This window comes from Salmo salar, chromosome 10 (assembly GCF_965601325.2).
Source record: "Salmo salar chromosome 10, fSalSal1, whole genome shotgun sequence".
In the NCBI taxonomy this organism is placed as follows: Eukaryota; Metazoa; Chordata; class Actinopteri; order Salmoniformes; family Salmonidae; genus Salmo; species Salmo salar.
Window position 1 is genome coordinate 85,024,058 of NC_138300.1, and position 20,449 is coordinate 85,044,506.

General features: G+C 41.7%; 1 protein-coding gene across 5 annotated transcripts in view; it reads right to left on the minus strand.

Moving 5' to 3' along the window:
* Nucleotides 1-20,449, minus strand: part of ntrk3a (neurotrophic tyrosine kinase, receptor, type 3a) — a 298,276-nt gene that overhangs the window by 265,104 nt on the left and 12,723 nt on the right. For all 5 annotated transcript variants that reach the window (XM_014124435.3, XM_082957199.1, XM_014124434.3 and 2 more), the window contains exon 2: nt 1,801-1,875. In XM_014124435.3, the coding sequence (XP_013979910.2) occupies nt 1,801-1,875 (75 nt within the window). The remainder of the gene's footprint in view (nt 1-1,800; nt 1,876-20,449) is intronic.

Consider the following 20,449-nt stretch of genomic DNA (forward strand, 5'->3'; position numbering starts at 1 on the left):
TGTAGATTATAGGGGAGGCATGGACATTTTAATAGGGGTTGATACACTACATGACCAAAAGTATGTGGACACCTGCTCATCGAACATCTCATTCCAAAATCATGGGCATTAATATGAAGTTGGTCCCCACTTCACTGCTATAACAGCCTCCATTTTGAACTTGCTTCCATTCAGCCACAAGAGCATTACTGAGGTTGAGCAGTGATGTTGGGTGATGTTCCAATTAATCCCAAAGTTGTTCGATGGGGTTAAGGTCAGAGTTCGTTGCAGGCCAGTCAAGTTCTTCCACACCGATCTCAACAAACCATTTCTGTATGGACCTCACTTTGTGCAAGGGGGCATTGTCATGCTGAAACAAGAAAGGGCCTTCCCAAACTGTTGCCACAAATTTGTAAGTGTCACATCCTGACCAGTAATAGGGGTTATTTGTTATTGAAGTTTGGTCAGGACATGGCAGAGGGTATTTGTTTTATGTGGTTCGGGGTGGTGGTTTGTTTAGAAGGGTGTTTGATTTATTATTTCCGGGTTTTAGGTTATGTTCTATGTTTTTGTATTTCTATGTTCTTTCTAGTTTAGTATTTCTATGTTTAGGTATTTGGTGTTGGACTCTCAATTGGAGGCAGGTGTTTTCTAGTTGCCTCTGATTGAGAGTCCTATAATTAGGTATGTGTTTGTGTTTGGAGTATGTGGGAGATTGTGCTAGGTATAGCTTAGTTGCCTTACCAGCCTGTTATGCGCCATTGTGTTTTGTATACGTGTTTATTTTGGTTTCCCTTCTTTTCCTAAATAAAGAAGATGAGTACACATGATCCCGCTGCGTTTTGGTCCGACAATGATTTTTCATTATCGTCTGACAAAGAAGAGTGTGACAGTAAGCACAGAATTGTCTACTATGTCATTGAATGCTGTAGCGTTAAGATTTCCCTTCACTGGAACTAAGGGGCCTAGCCCGAACCATGAAAAACAGCCCCAGACCCTTATTCCTCCTCCACCAAACTTTACAGTTGGCCCTATGCATTGGGGCAGGTAGCGTTTTCCTGGAATCCGCCAAACCCAGATTTGTCCGTCGGACTGCCAGACTTTGAAGCGTGATTCATCACTCCAGAGAATACATTTCCACTGCTCCAGAGTCCAATGGCGGCAAGCTTTACATCACTCATGGTGATCTTAGGCTTGTGTGCGGCTGCTCGGCCATGGAAACCCATTTCATGAAGCTCCCAATGAACAGTTCTTGTGCTGACCTTTCTTCCAGTGGCAGTTTAACTTGGTAGTGAGAAATTTGACAAACTGACTTGTTGGAAAGGTGGCATCCTATGACAGTGACACATTGAAAGTCACTGAGCTCTTCAGTACGGGCCATTGTACTGCCAATGTATGTCTATGAAGATTGCATTGCTGTGTGCTCGATTTTATTTACCTGTCAGCAACGGGTGTGGCTGAAATAGCCGAATCCACTAATTTGAAGGGGTGTCCACATACCTTTGTATATATAGTGTACATGTTATGTTAGGGCAAATCAAGTCAGAAATGTCAAAGTGGAAATTAAAAACTTTAGAATCCTTTTAAAGAATCAAATGCACTACAAGTTTGCATTTCCTGCTGTGCAGGAAAAGTCTCTGCAACAAAAGAGTGATCAAATTAAGATCCTACATCTGTAGCATGTTTAGGTCAGGATGACACAGCCCCATGGTCTCACAGCTATATGGTATGCTTTCATGTCTAGAGCAACAGTGGGCTCTGCAGAAAACACACATCAGTGGTTTATTAATGAGGTGTGCTTCTCCCCAAGTTGACACTCACAGTCTCTGAAGTCCAGTGTACAGCTCCATGTCCACATCCTTCAGGGTCTGCAGGCCAGTCCAGTTCTCGATGTGTCTGAGACATAAAAGGGAAAGAACAGAAGACAGTCAGCAAAAGCAACTTTCAATATGTTTTGTTCCGTTGGTTTACGTATTTGAATTTGGTTTTCCCTCGTAGTAAAAAGGTCTACAATTCAGTTCAGTTGTGAACTTCATGTTTATAGTCAGTCCCATCTGAGGACGCTACAAGGCAAAACTGAGCATTAATAGTAGTTTAGTCAAGATACGTGGGATACAGTGTCTGGTAGAATCATTTTTTCGTGGAAGTCCCCCAGTACGAGCACATTCACATGATTTACTGCTGGCTTAAATTATCTACAATGCAATTACATCCTGCGTAATGAGGGGACGTTTAATGAAAGCGAATTGCTGGAGGTCCCCGGAGTGTCTCCACAACACTGAACTAAAATCACTCTGGGTGCTCCATGCTGACTATTGCTGCTCTTGAACTGTACTAAAACTGACACTCAGCATTATTCTGGTAAGAGACATCCCCAAGAGCTGCGTGTTACCTTTGGGCCTGTTGAAATTGCAATACCCCATTGTTTATGTATAGTGGGCACTTAGCTTTGTAAGACTCCAAATGAGTTCACGTCTTAAAGATTCACCACAGTGCCATGTCTCAAATTCGATCTCTCTTACTTCTCTCACTTAACTCTTTCTTCCATTACCTCGCTCTCATCTACCTGCTCAATCGGGCAGACTTTCATCCTTTCTTTTAACACTCTTTTTAATAGATTTTTTACACATTTTACACATTTTCACACAACAAGCACACCACACACATCCACCAGCACTCAAGCAGGTCAACAACATGCATTGCTGATCTCTGAGCCCAGGAAATGACATCCAGCCTCCATCTGTTACTTGCATCAGGTTTTGAAATTGTCTTAAAATATTTACATCAGCCATACACATTTACCCGGGCCCATCTCCCTCTCCAGTCTGTTTATAATCAGTGCAGCGTTCCATTGGTTCAGAGCAGGAAGACCATCCTAATCTCCCTGCTTCTCTTTCCATGTGATGCGCACATGTGGAACGACATCCTGGGCAGCTGCTGAGAAACGCTTTAGAACTCATCCTGATTGGTTAGCATGCATGAGCAGGCCCATGAATATGAGAGAGATCCGATGGCAGGTGAGATGTGAAATCTTGTCCAGGTTGCAGGGAGGTTATGTGCACAGCCGGGGCCACATGAGGCTAACGCTGGACCCGTATATACTGGACAGTATAGCTGACCTGAGACTAGAAGTGATGTGGGTGATCTGCACTGAAATTGTGCATGTGTACTAGATGTAGGCTACTGTATGTATTATGTAAACCACATTATGTATTGGGTGGTTCAAGCCCTGAATGCTGATTGGCTGACAGCCGTGGTATATTAAACTGTATACCACAGGTAAGACAAAACATGAATTTTTACTGCTCTAATTACGTGGGTAACCCGTTTAAAATAGCAATAAGGCACCTCGTGGGTTTGTGATATCCTCTACGGGATCGGTGTCCTCCCCACAGGACGGCTGAACTAACGTGCGCGAACGTGATTAGCATGACGTTTTTAGTATATAATGCATAAAGTCACACATTAATTTATACAAACGCATATATACTGTGTATCTTAACTGATGGACATTAAAACAGATACAATCTTATTAAAGGAGAATATAAAAGAGATCAAATGTAGTGGTGAGTTAACATAGAAAATTACTGAGGTAATCCATTTGACATCCCCACTTGCTCAAAATGCAAATATTTAAAACAATGTGAGGTACAACAGCTATGCGCAAATTTAGAAGATAAATGCGTTATCATCGTATACTCATGGGTATTTTTCTGGCAATTCATGGTAAAGACAAAATATTAAGACTATCCTGCTCACATCTTGATAAAACAGTGTTATGTAACCTAGCAACTCTGCTTTCCAGAGCAGTAAAGTGGGTCGTCGTTTGGAGAGGTAATGCAGAACAACAAATCCCTCGACAGAGGAACTATGGACTCGCCATGTAAAACAAAACCAAAAGCTTTAGGACAATAAATATCTAGATGACGAAGGACAAAGAGAGGCAGACAACCGAGGAGAAGGAAAATCGCCTCACACGGACCAGAACCAATCAATACCCACAGAGATTAAAATCAGAAGTAAAAAATGAAAGTTGGGGGAACGCTGGCTGATTGGCTGAGCTCATGTTAGAATCAGAATACGGCCTGTCCTCCAGAGCCTAATTGACTGATTGACTAATTGACTGATTGATCGATTCATCAATTGGCTGTCTAAACAGGCTATAATGAGTCTGCATGGGGCTCCAGAGAGGGAGTGGCCAGGGAGCTCAATGCAGAGGCAGAGAAACCATTAACATAAACCTACTGTACAGACAGTATAAAGTACCTCCTATCTTAGAATATAATCTGTGTGGAGCGCAGTGTACCTCCTGTCTGACAATCATTGTGGAGTGGAGTGGCTCACACAGAACATTAAGTGTTTATCAAACATCAAACCAAATGTATTGTTAGTGTTAGTACAGTACAGTACAGTACAGTACAGTACAGTACAGTACAGTACAGTACAGTACAGTACAGTACAGTACAGGAGGAGTTGCAGTGGGGGAATAATTGGGTTGACAAGAACAAATCAGTCCTTCTCTCCTCCACCATGGTGAGAGTAGGAGCTAGTGTTAACCAGGAGCACTAGGCTGACACAGTTGGATAATGTAGGCTACATGCTGTACAGCTAAGAGGGGCTTTGCATATTTCCATACCAAAATCACCCCCTGTGAGCAGATTGAACACTGCTACTTATAACTTTGGATGAAAAAGCGTCCCTCACTTTAAAAATATTCAGACTAAAATCAGTCTTTGCCCCATAAATATGTAAATATTGCAGATTTTCTTTTGCAGTGTAGGCCTACCTCTGGTGCCGGGAGCCCACTGAGCAACAGCAGGAGTGAAGCACTGAACTAAGACCTGACCAGCCAAGCGCTAATGACAAAGTGAGAATTCCTCAGTTGAATACATTCTGGTTTTCTCATGCCTTATACAGTATTTATAGAATAGTGATTATTTGGATTCCTTAGGTCACCTCTTTGGAAGAACAATATAATGCGTGCTTTCTTTATTATGCTTCGCACAAGTTCAATCATTCACTCAAATGTATTTACATCAGCAAAAGTTTTACATGTCACAAAGTGCTATACAGAAATGCAGCCTAAAACCCCAAAACAGCAAATGCAATGAATGCAATTATATAGACCAATGGAACATTTATCTCTACATGGGTTAGGATTTGTAGAAAAATCTGCTTTACTATTTGCTCAAAGAGCTGTCAAGTACTGCATTGTAGGGAGAGAACTCAATGCCACTGTCAATCAGTTAGGCACGACGGGGGACGTGATCCGAACCAAATGGGTGAACCGGAGAGCCTATTTCACCAAAAACGTTCTCTCCTGACAGACTTTAAAACAGTATGCTGAGGCGCTGCTGTCTGCCCCAAAGCTGCGACCCCATCTTCTGATGGTGAGGAATACAGTAACACACTCAGCCAGCATTGAATAGCTGCAGGTTTGATGGTACCACCCATTGTGACAGACTCATTTAAAGCACGGAAAAGCACAGAGCCTACGGCTTTCTGTGTGACTGGGGCGATGACCCAGCTGGAGGATGGGAATTTTACCCTCTGACTGTGGTTCAAATGGCAAGATATTCCCTATATAGTGCTCTGGTCAAAAGTAGTGTACTAAATAGGGCAGAGGGCTCCATTTTGGATGCACTTTCTCTCCCCTGAACGTGCCAGTGGGTTAGACTCTCACCCACTCACACTGTTGTGCTGCACAGCCAAAAGCAAAGAAACATCTGCATGAGACCCACCTACATAGGTGGAGCCAAAAAAGGATGAACAAAATAATTTCCTACCTTCTCAGAAGTTTACCTCTGCGAACACTGGAACAAACCCATTTATTGAGGCTCTCAGCTGACACGGATTCATTACTCCATTGTATCACCACCGCGTGAGAGAAGGGCAACATCACAACTGCCTCATCGCTTGAAATGGAATAGAAACAAATCTATACAGAAATAACACAGGGGATATTTGCATCTCGCTTTAATCGCAGCACTGCAGTGTCAATTTCCTCTACATGGTTATATAGTACAGGAGGTAGTACCGCTGACTCTACAAGTCATTTAGACTACCTAACTAGTATAAACACCGAAACAGTAATATCCTGATCTGACTTTGATGTGTCATGTCACTTTAAAATTAGAATCCAGATACAATCATTTACACATCATGACCACCATGTGCCACGTGTGACGGTTAATGACATCATCCTAACAGTCTGAAGGCACGTGGGAGAGAGAGAGAGGGAGAGAGAGAGAGAGAGAAAGAGAGAAAGAGAGAGAGAGAGAGAGAGAGAGAGAGAGAGAGAGAGAGAGAGAGAGAGAGAGAGAGCATATTGAACCACTGATCAGGTGACAACCACATGACATAGAGACTCCAGTGTTAACAACTGGCAAAATCAAATACAACAGCGGTCTTCACAATTCACTGGCTTAGCAGACGCAATATACGTCTACGTAAGCTGTGCAGCCATTATTTCAGCATCTGTAACCTAACATTCACCCCAGTCCAGATCCATTGATTTGTTGATGTCTCTCTGCTGTTGAGAACGAGAACACTGTCTCCGTGTGCTTTCCCATTAGGCCTTGGTCATTGGTGATGATCGGTGGTCTGTTTGGAGGTGGCAGAACTCTCTCAGGAGGCAGCCAGTGCTGTGCTCTCCCTTCTCTCAACTCATCTAATGTATTCATCCTCATGTCACCCAGCCATGTCTTTGAATGGAGCTCTCTCTTGTGTTGTTTTGTGTCTCTTTAGCAATGAAATACAATTTGCATGTGTATTATGGAATCGTTTCAACCGACTTTTTATTAGGATGGGGAAAAAACAAGAGATTCTATTCAAAGACCTTCAAAACCATACAGCTGCTACATGTGAAAACAAATGTTTCTAGCTACTATACGTGAATAAGATGGATTTTGCCATTTGAATTCTAATTATATGTACGTATATGTGCAGTGTGAACCGTTAGGCTACATATTGAATGCGTGGAGGGCATTGTCATGGAAATGCAGCTTTTGTTAGAATATTAATACAGACTAATGTATATTTTAAAATGCACCAGACACATAGACATTGAGTGGTCTGTTGAATATAAAAAGCAATTTAGATTAGTTTATGCATTTTGGAAAAGGTTGAGTGAGGAATAAAGCTCCACACTCCCATTATAAAGTTACAATACCCTAGAAAACACAGAACATAGGAGTGTGTCTCTGTGACTCACAACTGCATTTTAATTACACATACAAAATAATTGTTTCTGTTCCAAAACCTAATTATGCAGTGGCATTTAATCTAAATCAACTAGGAGAAAGGAACATTTATATGCGCTCTATTTTTAGGGGCTATTCTTTATACTCAAAGTCATAATAAGTGTGAATGTTTGCAATTCTTTCATCGTACACTTAGGCTAAATAAAAAACAACAACAGATTAGTCCACTTCAATTTTCTAATCTCTTTGAAATAATCCCGTCAGAATGTAAAGTGATAGTGTGTGCGTGTGTGTAATTACCTAGCTGCATGGTTCAGGGGCCAGGACGACAGCTCTGGCCTTGCTGGAATCTGATTTAACCATCCCCCTTTTCTCCATCTTGGAGTCAGCATTTCTGCAAATATTTTAACCGCAGCCCTCAAAGCGTCAATCAGATCAGGGTATAGCATGCTGCATGGGGCTGCTGGGTTTTCTGAAGGAACTGAGGATCACAATACTGTATCCTTCTGGCACTGGTCCAGAAGTGTTGCCCTGCCTGCATGCTGATGGCTGATGGCTGAGCTGCCACTCTACTCCGCCGCTCCTCTTAATGGAAGCAATGAAACCCAGCTTTAAGGGCTCCCATCTGGAAGCCATGATAAATAGTTTGGTGGGAGAGATGCAAGCCAAGCCAAGTCTTTTTTCCAACATGGCTGGTGTTGTGATACGTACGGTATATGCTAGAAGTTTACAGCAGTGTGATTTAGTTGCAATGAGTTATGTACACTATATTTCTGCTTCCTCTTTGTCTCTCTTTACAAAGATTTTCATCATACAGTATTATATATATTCATTTATGGAAATGTAAGAGAGAATTTCTTACTCAGTTTACTGAACTGTGTAGCTCTGCTAAATATGTATGTAGTATTTCAAGGGTTTTACTTCTCCTCTTAACCTGTCATATTGTTACTATTATGGTCTCTCCCAGACAAGGCAGCTAATGGTCCTTTAGGATCACAGTATTTTCCTGTGAAAAGCACAAACCCTACCGCTCTTTATATTTGGGTTTTAATAGGGTGATATATACAAGGTATAAACTTTATATAGAATAATGGACGTGGCAGTGTGGGTTTTGACAATGCCATAATTTATGACTTCAAGTAGATTTCCTGGTATCAAATTAAACATTGATGGGGTTTTTTGAAATATCCTTCCTACTTCTAAGGCATAAAGTTGCTTTCAATTCATCTCTGTTTGATATACATGCATAATAAAGTATTCTTGTTTATATTATTGTTAGTAAGAGTACTCTAGATTTTTATCTTAACTTGGAACTGGGCGTGCTATGCATCGTAAGTTCCAGCTTTATTCAGAACCTACTCCCGTTTATCTAGTATTAAAAAAGTACTAAAATAGAGAGAGTAGTCCTCTAAATTTACAAGGTGTGAAATTGCCTCAGCATGCATAGAAAGAGCTCCTAACTCTCCCTAATCCTCCATGACTCCACAGCACACAGACAGGGCTGTTATTCAATCAGCCAAAGCTTTATTTACACTTTATTTACACCATATCAACAGTTTTACAACCGGATTTTACTATCATACCGTTTAGCTTGAATGCTTTGGGTATGTAGTAAGTTACAAGCTCACTGCTGAAACAATAATATAAGGACCTCAGACAGTGTTTGGGGGCCACATGTCAAGCAAAGAATCACTTGCATGTAAACAAAACTAAAGTAGAAATAGGCAAAAGTAGAAGTAGCAATGAATGACTGTATCGGTGACCCTGAAAATAGGGTCACTTTCATGAATTCCATGACCAGGTTATAGCCTATCAATGTGCCAGTTTTGCCAGCTGGTGGAATATACAGTGACATTACACATGCACTCATTGAACATACAACTTCAAACACCTCCACAGCTGCTGTATGCAGTGGCAGGGATCAAATCAAATACAATTTTATTGTAATCCTTACAGTGAAATGCTTACTTACAAGCCCTTAACCAACAATGCAGTTTTAAGAAAAAAAATACCTAAAGAAAATAAAAAATACAAATTTGGACCTAGAGTTGGTTCTCCGGTACCGCTTGCCGTGCTGTAGCAGAGAGAACAGTCTACTGTATGACTAAGGTGGCTGGAGTCTTTGACAATTTTTAGGGCCTTTCTCTGTCAACCTGCCTGGTATAGAGGTCCTGGACGGCGGGAAGCTTGGCCCCAGTGACATACTGGGCCGTACGCACTACCCTCTGTAGTGCCTTGCAGTCGGAGGCCGAGCAGTTGCCATACCAGGTAGTGATGCAACCAGTCAGGATGCTCTCGATGGTGCAGCTGTAGAACCTTTTGAAGATCTTTTCAGTCTCCTGAGGTTTTAGGTTTTGTCGTGCACGCTTCACGACTGTCTTGGTGTGCCTGGATCATGTTAGTTTGTTGGTGATGTGGACACCAAGGAACTTGAAGCTCTCAACCTGCTCCACTACAGCCCCGTTGATAAGAATGGGGGCGTGCTTGGTCCTCCTTTTCCTGTAGTCCACAATCATCTCCTTTGTCTTGATTATGTTGAGGGAGAGGTTGCTGTCCTGGCAGGTCTCTATCTCCTCCCTATCGGCTGTCGCGTCGTTGTCGGTGATCAGGCCTACCACTGTTGTGTCATCGACAAACTTAAATGATGGTGTTGGAGTCGTGCCTGTCCATGCAGTCATGAGTGAACAGGGAGTACAGGAGGGAACTGAGCATGCATCCCTGAGGGGTCCCCTGTGTTGAGGATCAGCATGGCGGATGTGTTGTTACTTACCCTTTCCACCTGGGGGCGGCCCATCAGGAAGTCCAGGATCCTTTTGTCCAGGTGGGAGTGCAATAGAGATTGCATCATCTGTGGATCTTTTGGGGCGGTATGCAAATTGGAGTGGGTCTAGGGTTTCTGGGATAATGGTGTTGATGTGATCCATGACCATGTATTTGTTTGTAAGCATGAATCAGGAGGATAGAATTATGGTCAGATTTGCCAAATGGAGGTGAGGGAGAGCTTTTTACGCGTCTCTGTGTGTGGAGTAAAGGTGGTCTAGAGTTTTTTTTCCCTCTGGTTGCACATTTAACATGCTGGTAGAAATAAGGTAAAACTGATTTGAGTTTTCCTGCATTAAAGTCCCCGGCCACCAGGAGTATGGCCTCTGGGTGAACGTTTTCCTGTTTACTTATGGCCATATACAGCTCATTGAGTGTGGTCTTAGTGCCAGCATCGGTTTGTGGTGGTATGTAGACAGCTACAAAAAATACAGATAAAAACTCTCTTGTTAAATAGTGTGGTCTACAGCTTATCATGAGATACTCTACTTCAGGCGAGCAAAAACCTGAGACTTCCTTAGATTTTGTGTTCTAGCTGTTGTTTACAAGTATACATAGCCCGCCACCCCTTGTCTTACCAGAGGCTGCTGCTCTATCCTGCCGAAAAAGCTTAAATCCCGCCAGCTGTATGTTATTCCTGTCGTCGTTTTACCACAACTTTGTGAACCACAAGATACTGCAGTTTTTAATGTCCCGTTGGTAGGATATACATGATCGTAGTTATTCATTTTATTATGGATTGATTGTACGTTGGCTAATGGGACCGATGGTAAAGGTAGATTACCCTCTCAGCGACGGATCCTTACAAGGCACCCGGATCTTCGTCCACGATACCTCCGTCTCTTTCTCATGCAAATTACGGGGATGAGGGTCTTGTTGGGTGTCTGAAGTAATTCCTTCCCGTCCAACTCGTTAAAGAAAAAGTATTCCTCCAGAACGGGGTGAGTAATCGCTGTCCTGATATCTAGAAGCTCTTTTCGGTCATAAGACAGAAACATTATGTCCAAAATAACTTACAAATAACATGAAAAAACATACACAATAGCACAATTCATTACTGCATCGTAAAACGGCAGACATCTCCTTTGGCGCCATTGCAATGACCCAAGTCATTTAACCTCAGCAGATACAGAAGGGTTCCTGGCGCTGGTGTCCTTCTGGCCAGTAAAAGCCATGTTGCAGCAAAACATTTTTTATATTAATGCTAAACCCAATTATCATTTGGGTCTGTAAAATCAAAGTACAGCATGTGTAAACGCAGCACTCGTTAGCATATGATTGTTTGATCCTCATTAGGAGCACAAGGCCTCCTAAAGCAGTTCAACTAATTGTAATAATGTCATAGGCCTACATATGCAGAGAAGTAACTCATTCAGCTTTCTCCTCACACCACAGAGGGGTGCAGTCATATAGCCTAAGTTCCTGTATCTTTAATGTGACTGTGATGTGCTACTGTGGAATCACAAGAGTTCAAACATGGACGCTTTGTTTCCAATAAGTCTATACCACCATCAATTGGAGTATTTCTAATGATTTATGTCTGTATAAAGGAATCTGAGCTGCCTACATGCCTTCCTACATTCATCCAGGCAACAGACTAGATGGCAAAATAATGTGAAAATAGCCCTTACATAGACTTAATCTATTCAACTATAACATTTTAAAAAATTCACAAATCTTTGTGAATTGGTTTTGTTTAACAAAACTGATGAGGCAGAAAAAAACATCCACAGGCCCACAGTAATCTGAACACACTATACCAGGTGGCAGCTCTCATTTTGTCCAATCCACACACACACACACACACACACACACACACACACACACACACACACACACACACACACACACACACACACACACACACACACACACACACATACATGTACACAGACACACACACATTCCCACAGTCTGATCCGACTGGACTGCTGCCCCTGGTAACTAGCCACTGATTTTCATATCATCCAAATCCAGAAAAAACATTGGCAGAGGAAGGAAGCTTAATGCAAATATCTTTGTTTCCCAACCTCTAAATTGAGCCTGGTGGGATAAACTGCACTGATGCAATGAGTACCCAATCATCAATTGAGATTAGTGGGGTTCTTGGGGATGGCTAGAGCTATGACACATTATATACAGTCATTTTCATCCAGTGACTTCCAATCAGTGCTAAAAGCCCTCAGAAAATGGAGTGAAATGACAGTGATTAATGTGTTGCTAACGTCCTCAGCTGAGCATCTCTACAGAGAACTGGGGTAGACTAACCAATAACGTGTGTGTGGGGAAATGATGAGCCGGAAATCATGGAAATGATGAGCCGCCAGTTGGCCCTCAGAACGTTCTGAGGCAGGCAGTGACCCAAACTCAAAATGGAAACAGGAGGCCACTTTAGTCCACCTTTTACCAATCAGCTCAAACACGTCAGCCAATCTGCTGCTGTTGCCCCTCCCCTCCCCTCCCCTCTCCTCATCCCTCACTGCCAATCCCTAGCAAGTGATCCATGCCTTCGATAACATCTTAAAAAGAGCAGGGTGACATACAGGAAAGTGGCTATACACTACCATAACAGATGATAAATACCACATCCACTTGAGAGGGGAAAGCATGAGAGCGGATGAGTCATGAAAGCACATTTGACATCCGTGAGAGGCAGGAGAACTCACACCCACCGCCACTGACGATCCAGGCACCATGTGACACCTGCACACATGGAGAGGGCATGTTGAAATACAGTATGTCTGGCTGGCTGACTGGCTGGCTGTGACTGACTGACTGGCTGGCTTGCTGGCTGGCTGGCATGGAGTATGTGATTGATAATCACCCTGGGCTGAGGCTGCATCATAAGTCACTACAGTGATTGAAGGTGCCGTCCCAAAGTGAGGGTGCTTTTAAATGATTGATTGCACTCTGGACTAACAAGAGGATCTCGTCAGCACTGTAGAGGCTTAGGCATGATTGACGGCTCCCCTCCCTGCACCCTCCCCCTCCCTACACACCAACGTGACCCCCACTCCATTAGCTAACACTGTGAATATGCCAGCAGCATTTACTCTTGACAGTGCAGTTACTGTAGTCAGCCTCTGTGAAGGTGAGCATAGAGCAGGGATCATCAACTAGATTCAGCCGAAGGACGATTTTATTCTTGAGCGGATGTTCGGGGGGCCGGAACATAATTACTAATAATTTGTAGACTGCAAATGAACCGCAAAAAGCCCAAACAGATATAATATTTGACTCAAACAGAATAATTTCAAGCCTTGCTTACATTTGTATACAGTCAAGGTTCTCTCTATTATGCGTGGGAATACTTGGGAACAGAGTTCCAAAATAAAAAACACTTGGAACTGATTTCCTGGTGTTTTTACAGTCTTTTCTATCCCTGGCGTAGATAATCAGGAGATGCCTCATTATCAGTACTAATGCATCACTATTCAAAGGCCACCTAAGCCCTACAAGCTCACCGGGTACAGTAACACATGCAGATGTGCATACACACCCCCACACACACGCACCCACACACACATGCACATACACACACACGGTATCTGCAGTTGGTAACATCTACAATATAAACGATAGAGATGTAGAATGCTCAAGAACTGCCTTCAATGAACCTATAGGCTGTGCTTTGATTCACATCTAAATGTAAGTACCACAGACCTAGTCATTGGAATATCACACTATATTTTACGAGTGGTGTTATGAGGGCTTTGCTGTTAAGAAACTCTTCTTTCCAGCTCTTTGTTCTTTAATGTGTTTTTAAGCAGGCATCGCCTTTGTTCCCCTGCCCCGCAGTCGTCTCCATGTTGCCTCTAAAGGGGCGCGTTGAAGGAGGGGGTATTTCTCCCCTCAAAGGGATTAAGCTACTTTGAAAAGGTTATCTTGAGGCTTGAAAGGAAGGGAGCAGTCTGAGGAAAATAAGAGGTATGTGTCTGAGTTATGATGAAAGAATGTTGGGAGGATAAAACAACAGGGATGGATTACTATGATCAGGGGAGGAAGAGCCGATATGTGACTAATAATGGACAGACTGGCAATGGATAAGACCAGGGAACTCTCTCCGCCCTCTCCTGGGCAAGCAGCATTGGGCGATTCCACGCCAGCGGGAGCAGATTATCCTGGCAATCGCAGACTGGTATCACAGATTATCCTGGCAAATCTCACATAGAAACTTCATTGGGAGGAAGGGTGTTTTAAATGCTTTTTACATTTGTGTCACAAACCATTTGTGAGAAAATCATGATGAAAGTGGCCATTTTATGAACGTACATGATACAGACAACATCTTGTTGTCATTATACTCCTTATAGGGTTTTTTAACATATGGAGTATGATTCTGAAATACAAAATGTTCACATTAATTTGTTCAACATTAAAGATATTAATATAATATCTTAAAACCACCCTTTTTGATGTTGTTCCTTTTAAGACATATTGTTTGGAACAATATATTCCACAAGTACATACCATTTCCAGTGGGCTCTCTGCTAATTCTAAAGTTATGATACATTTTATGGGCACCACCAACACAGTGAATGGGAAAATACATTTAAAGGGAACTCTCACTGCTGGTGATTTGCTGAATGTGCAATCTTAAAGGAAGGCTGTGATTGGTTAATGACCTATAATGTCAATTTATATGTATAAAATGGGTCATATCATTAAAAGTACCAGAGAGCCCACTCTGGAAATATGATGTGTTTGAAGAGTATATTGTTACAAATAATATGTCTAAAAATAAGCTAATTGCCAGAACAATCTGATACCCCAAATTCTGGTCCCGCTTGCATGGAATCGCCCCATAGCATTGTGTGGAAAAATCCCCTTCAGAACACAACAGGAAATATGGTAGTGTTTCATAAAGCCCCAAAACTCTTCAACAGTTTTCATAGTACCGCTGTTCTTTTTATGCAGTGCATTCAACACACCAGCATACACCAGCAGCATTTCATACAAACTGATAGAAATACAAGATATGGCAGCTCTGTATATTTAGCGGCGGATAAGTAATTTGGTGTTCTGAAGCACTGACCCCTCCGCCTCACTCAGAGCACAGGGGCTGAGGATGACACACATTAGGACAAAACACTATCTACCCTACTCTCCACCTCCCCTCCACTCATATAAGACAAGCATGGCATGTCTGTCAATACAGCGGACAGAAATAACCCTGGCCTCATGAATAGATGAATAATTCAACAGGGGTCTGCCCTCTCTGTACAAAGGCACCCCTAGGAGGGGATAGGCAGCCGCCTGGGAGGGGCTGCGAGGGGCGGGAGGGAGAGGTGAGCTGGGATCTGGGATCACTGTCCTCCCTTCAGATGCTCTCTGTGCAGACATGAGACATGTTTCCATCTCCTCAGTGCCTATTCTCAACATAGTGGAACCTCAGACGTTCAGGTTAGTCAAGATCTATGAAAAGGAAACAGCCCACACACAACAGCCCACACACAACATTACAATCATAATTCATAGAGATTTACAATTGCAGCAATACTTTTTCCTAGATGTGTGGGGTAGCACCATATAATGTCTAGAAACGAAACAAATTATAAGTAGATGCCCTGAAACAGGACCAGTTTATTACTAATCTTCCATTTCAACATAAAACATGGTGGTGTGTGTACAGCTGTAAGATCTTAATTTGATCACTCTTTTGTTGCATCGCAGGAAATGCAGATGAGCTTCGTGATTTACATAAATTCACTGAAAACCCACACTAACAGTATTTGACTTTTCTTGTAGCCTAACTTTGGCCAGCTAATAGCCTAACCACCATTCAAGCAACATTATGGTTTAAACATTCAAATCCTGTTGCTTATTTTGCTGTGACAATATAGGTCAAATTAAAATCCTACATACATTATGTATGTGGCAGCCCACAAATCAAAGGGGGCGCAAAGTACATGAAGATGGGTGGGGGGTGGACTGGAGGGGGGGCTAGGCCCCCTGTCTGTAAACTGGAGAACAGCTTTTTCCTGCAATCTGGAGCCATAATCATTATGCTTAATTCTATGTAAAAAAATACATGAAAAGTTGAGCTGTCTGTATCCTCATGACTGGTGGTACTTTAAAGACAGTAAATATGCATCTCTGCATCTCTGCTAAAATCTGGGTAAAATATTTAAAGGAATGTGAGTCTTATTCATTACATTTTGTAATTACTTGCTTTTTCTAAAGTCTACCAACCTTGCCAGCAGGCATGCCAGTTAAGACAAGCTAGCTACTCTAACTTGATTGATAGCCTGAAATGGCATCTTGGTAGCTAGTTATGAGGTTGGGAACCTATCTGGGCTAGCTCAAGTCAGCTTCATAAAATTTCTAGGTGGCTTGAAGTATTACAGAGAAACAACGGGGGGGGGGGGGGGGGCATGATGCCACTGTGCTGGACGATCCTTTTACTTTGAAGAATTTAATTAGGTAGAGGGTTAGATAGATCTGCAGGGATAGTATAGCACTGAGCAGGGAGAACCTCTCTTAAGGGTATTGGTACAGTGTATGCACTGCAGAAAGGGAAGGGGGGGTGGCTTTGTGAATTTGTGTGCTGACTGAGAATGAGGGCAGGAGCAGTGCTGAATCCTCCATCCTCTCTCTCAATAGACCTACTATCAGCATACCTTCCTCTGGAGTATGTAAAATAGCTTTTTCCACCAGGCAGGAGCAGCCATGAGCCTGGCTTGAATTCAGCCTCTACAGTACCACAGCCCTACAATGTATGCCGCTGCCGCTTCCGCTGCCCACACATTTCACATTGCAAACTGTATTGACAGATGGTACTGTTAGGTCTGGTACTCAGCATCCACTGGGAAGTGGTAATGAACACTGATCACACAATGTCCAAAACCCCAGTGGGTTAGATGCAGAAAGAGAATCATGGCAGGGTTTGAATAGACATTCTTTCTAGGTGCACCTATTTTATCACCAGTTTCCGGATCTGCATACTAGAATTTGATATGGTTATCATACTAAAAACAATATTACAAAAATATTATACAGGCACTAACACATGCAAACACAAACAGGCAGGCATACAGCACACACACGCACACCAGTGACGGTCAATGCCATTTAGGATTAGGGAGTATTATATATATTTTTATGAGCATGGCCTTATTTATATTACATGATATTGGATGTCTGTCATTCATATTCCATTCACCCAGCTCAATGTAACACTGATAGGTAGGTCCCTCCCCGTTTCGTTCTGTTCGCTTACGTTTAAGAAATGTTTTGCAACAGAATCTGAGGTATGAATACACCCCTGAACACCCACACACACAATCCACTTTCATAGCAGCCACATACAGCATATTCTACCTGTCCTCCTCACCTTTTCCCTTCGCTTGTGGACGTCAGTGCACAACTGCCAACCGCTAACCGATACACAGCCGACATCGTTGTCACCATATTAATGGTATAGTCAAGAAATTACAACTAACGCATTAGTAACCCCCAACAATCCAATCCATGTGTACAATCACGCAGTACAGTGTACAGCAAGCAGTTTAGCAGTTACACTGGCGGACCCCGGTAAAATAACAATAATATAAATAAAATACAAATTAATTGGAAAAATTGCAGTGTTGCATAGCCTTAGCCAGCTAGCTAACATCAATAGCATTCCTCCCTGTTTGAGTCAGGTTGTTGAGTATGCTAAATTAGCTGCATTAGCTAATTAAGTGAAAAGTAAACTCTCTCTCTCTCTCTCTCTCTCTGCTGCTGCTTCTCCTTAATCTTTGAAGAAATACATTTGTTAAAAATTGTTAAAATAATCTTTCTCTCTGTTTGAGTCAACTACTCAACAAATGTTATGCACTGCACTGCAGTGCTAGCAAGCTGTAGCGTGTCATAATTACTTTGTAAGTCTATGAAAGGGGGTGAGAACCATGAGCCTCCTAGGTTTTGTATTGAAGTCAATGTACCCAGAGGAGGATGGAAGCTAGCTGTCCTCCGGCTACACCATGGTGCTACCCTAGAGGGTGCTGTTGAGGCTTCTGTAACCCTTCATTGCATATAAGTGTATTTTAATGAGTTATTTGGTGACATGTTAATATATTTAATATTGTTTTATCTAAAAGGATGTTTTATGAAAATCATTAGGATGATCCTCCCCTTCATCTACTGATGCACACACACAGTTCAGAAAATATATAAGAAATCACTTCAGCATAATCTGATACTAGTGTGTTTTCAACGAAGTTCTACTACCATCTGGATTAGCCCCGTATCCAAACGTGAACACCTTTCCAGGTGATTTTCAAAGCTGAGATCCGTATAAGGGGAAACAACACTACTGGCCAGAGAAGAGGAGCTCCAGCGTAGTGGCAAAAAAAAATCATTGTACATACTCTGCTGTTCTGTCACACGTTCAATGATGTCTGACGGAATTAAAACAGTGTTTGCTATTTGAAGTAACGTCTTTGTTGTTGTAATATTGCAAACGGACGTGACAGTTTCACCGCTACAGATGCTAACGTCAAATTATTGGTGACTTTTTTTTGCAATTTGGTGAAGCCGTAAGGGGTCTGGGGCACTGGGTGCTCTCCCTTTCCTATGACTAGACCAATAGAAAGGTGTGATTACATCATAACCTCAATTTTCTCATGTATTGCTTTATCGGTCAGTCACACATCCAGACTCTGCTCAGCCAAATAGATTGTAATGCACTTTGAACTGATCACACATTTGATAGGATATTAGTCTACAGATGGTGCCTCTACTTGGTGAAACATGTTACAGGGAATGGAGGAAAACTATACAAAATGCAATAGGAAATCCTTTCATTTGCATACATTAACAGTCATATAGAATAATGAGAACCTAGTGTAATGTTGCTTGTGCTGTGGCTGTGGCTGTTATTGCATTATAATGACTCACAGTCTGAAATATAATCACTACTCTTAAATGTAATATATTGTATTTTTTAGGTTTGAAACACTTAAAAAGTCATTTAAATTGCAATCCAATTAGGCCTACCAGTCTCAAACGCCCCATTGGGTGACACAGTTGTAATTATTTGGGAAACGGTAACCGTACAGCGCTCTCAGAGTTTCCAAAGCAATTACGAATTAATTAAAACAAGATATCCTGACGAATTTGTGATGAGTGAACTTGAACTAAATATTCATTGTTGATGTGCTGCACCCATATCAATTTTAAAACCTTAATTAAGGTAAATTACTGTTAAATAATTCTAAATCATCACTTAATGACTTGACATACCAGTACAATTGGAAGAAGTAAAAAATACCTTGGGTAAACCACTCTACAAACAGACAACAGAGATATGAATATTGTAAAGACAAAACTCAGACTCGCAAAGGAGAGCAACTGCACAAAGACCTTTCAAACTTTTCAAAACAGGGAAACAGAAGTACAGAAGTGCAGAATGGCTTGCTGATTGTCGACAGTGACACCAGCTGTGGTCACACATACAGCACATGAAGGTCCTTTTGAAAGAGAAGTAAAGTAGCTAAATTAAGTTAGACAAATCTAAAGACAACACGGTAACACTTTACTTGACACCCAGCGTTATAACATGTTATGACACGATCATAACCATGTCATAATGTGCTATAACAGCGGACATAACTTGTCATAACCTGTTATACTATGGTCATAACACTGTCATGACACATACAGTATATTTAGACCTGTTGTGACAAGTTTTTGAGTTATTTTATGGCTGTTTATGATACCTACACAAGAGTGTAAAAACCTGCAAAACCTGCCATGGTAGTTATTTTATGGTTGGTTATGACACCTATATAACAGTGTCAAAACGCACAAAACCTACCACACAAGGCAAAACATTCCATTACAACATTACCTAAGTGACAACAGTATGTTTATGTTATATTTTTTATTTACCATGTTAAATGATCATTGTAATTGCGCACACATTGATGTGTGCGCAATTAACCTACCCCAATGCTCTGCTGTGGATGACTGGGATGAATGCAGGAACAGATTTCAGGAGCAGGACAAGACACCCTCTTTTTGACTGATGACTGATATAAGGGCATGTACGTGATAGGCCTATCTGGCATATATGATGGTCATAATACTTCTTGACAATGTCATAAAGTGTATTTTCTTAGTCCAAGTAAAGTGCCACAGCATGGTCATAACGCTTCTTGACAATGTCATAAAGTGTATTTTCTTAGTATAAGTAAAGTGACACAGGGTGGTCATAATGCTTCTTGACAGTGTGATAAAGTGTATTTTCGACAAGTTATTTAAAATATGAAGAAAAAAAACAAGACTGTAAAGAATTCATTTACAACAACAACCAAGGACTTAAGAAACAAAATTTCAAACAAAAGGAAACTTCTTCGCAGGGAAAATGCACATTTAAATAAATATGGGTTTTGACACTCTTATGTAGGTATCATAACCAGCTACTAAAAAATGCAAAATATGTCACAACAGGTATAAATATATGG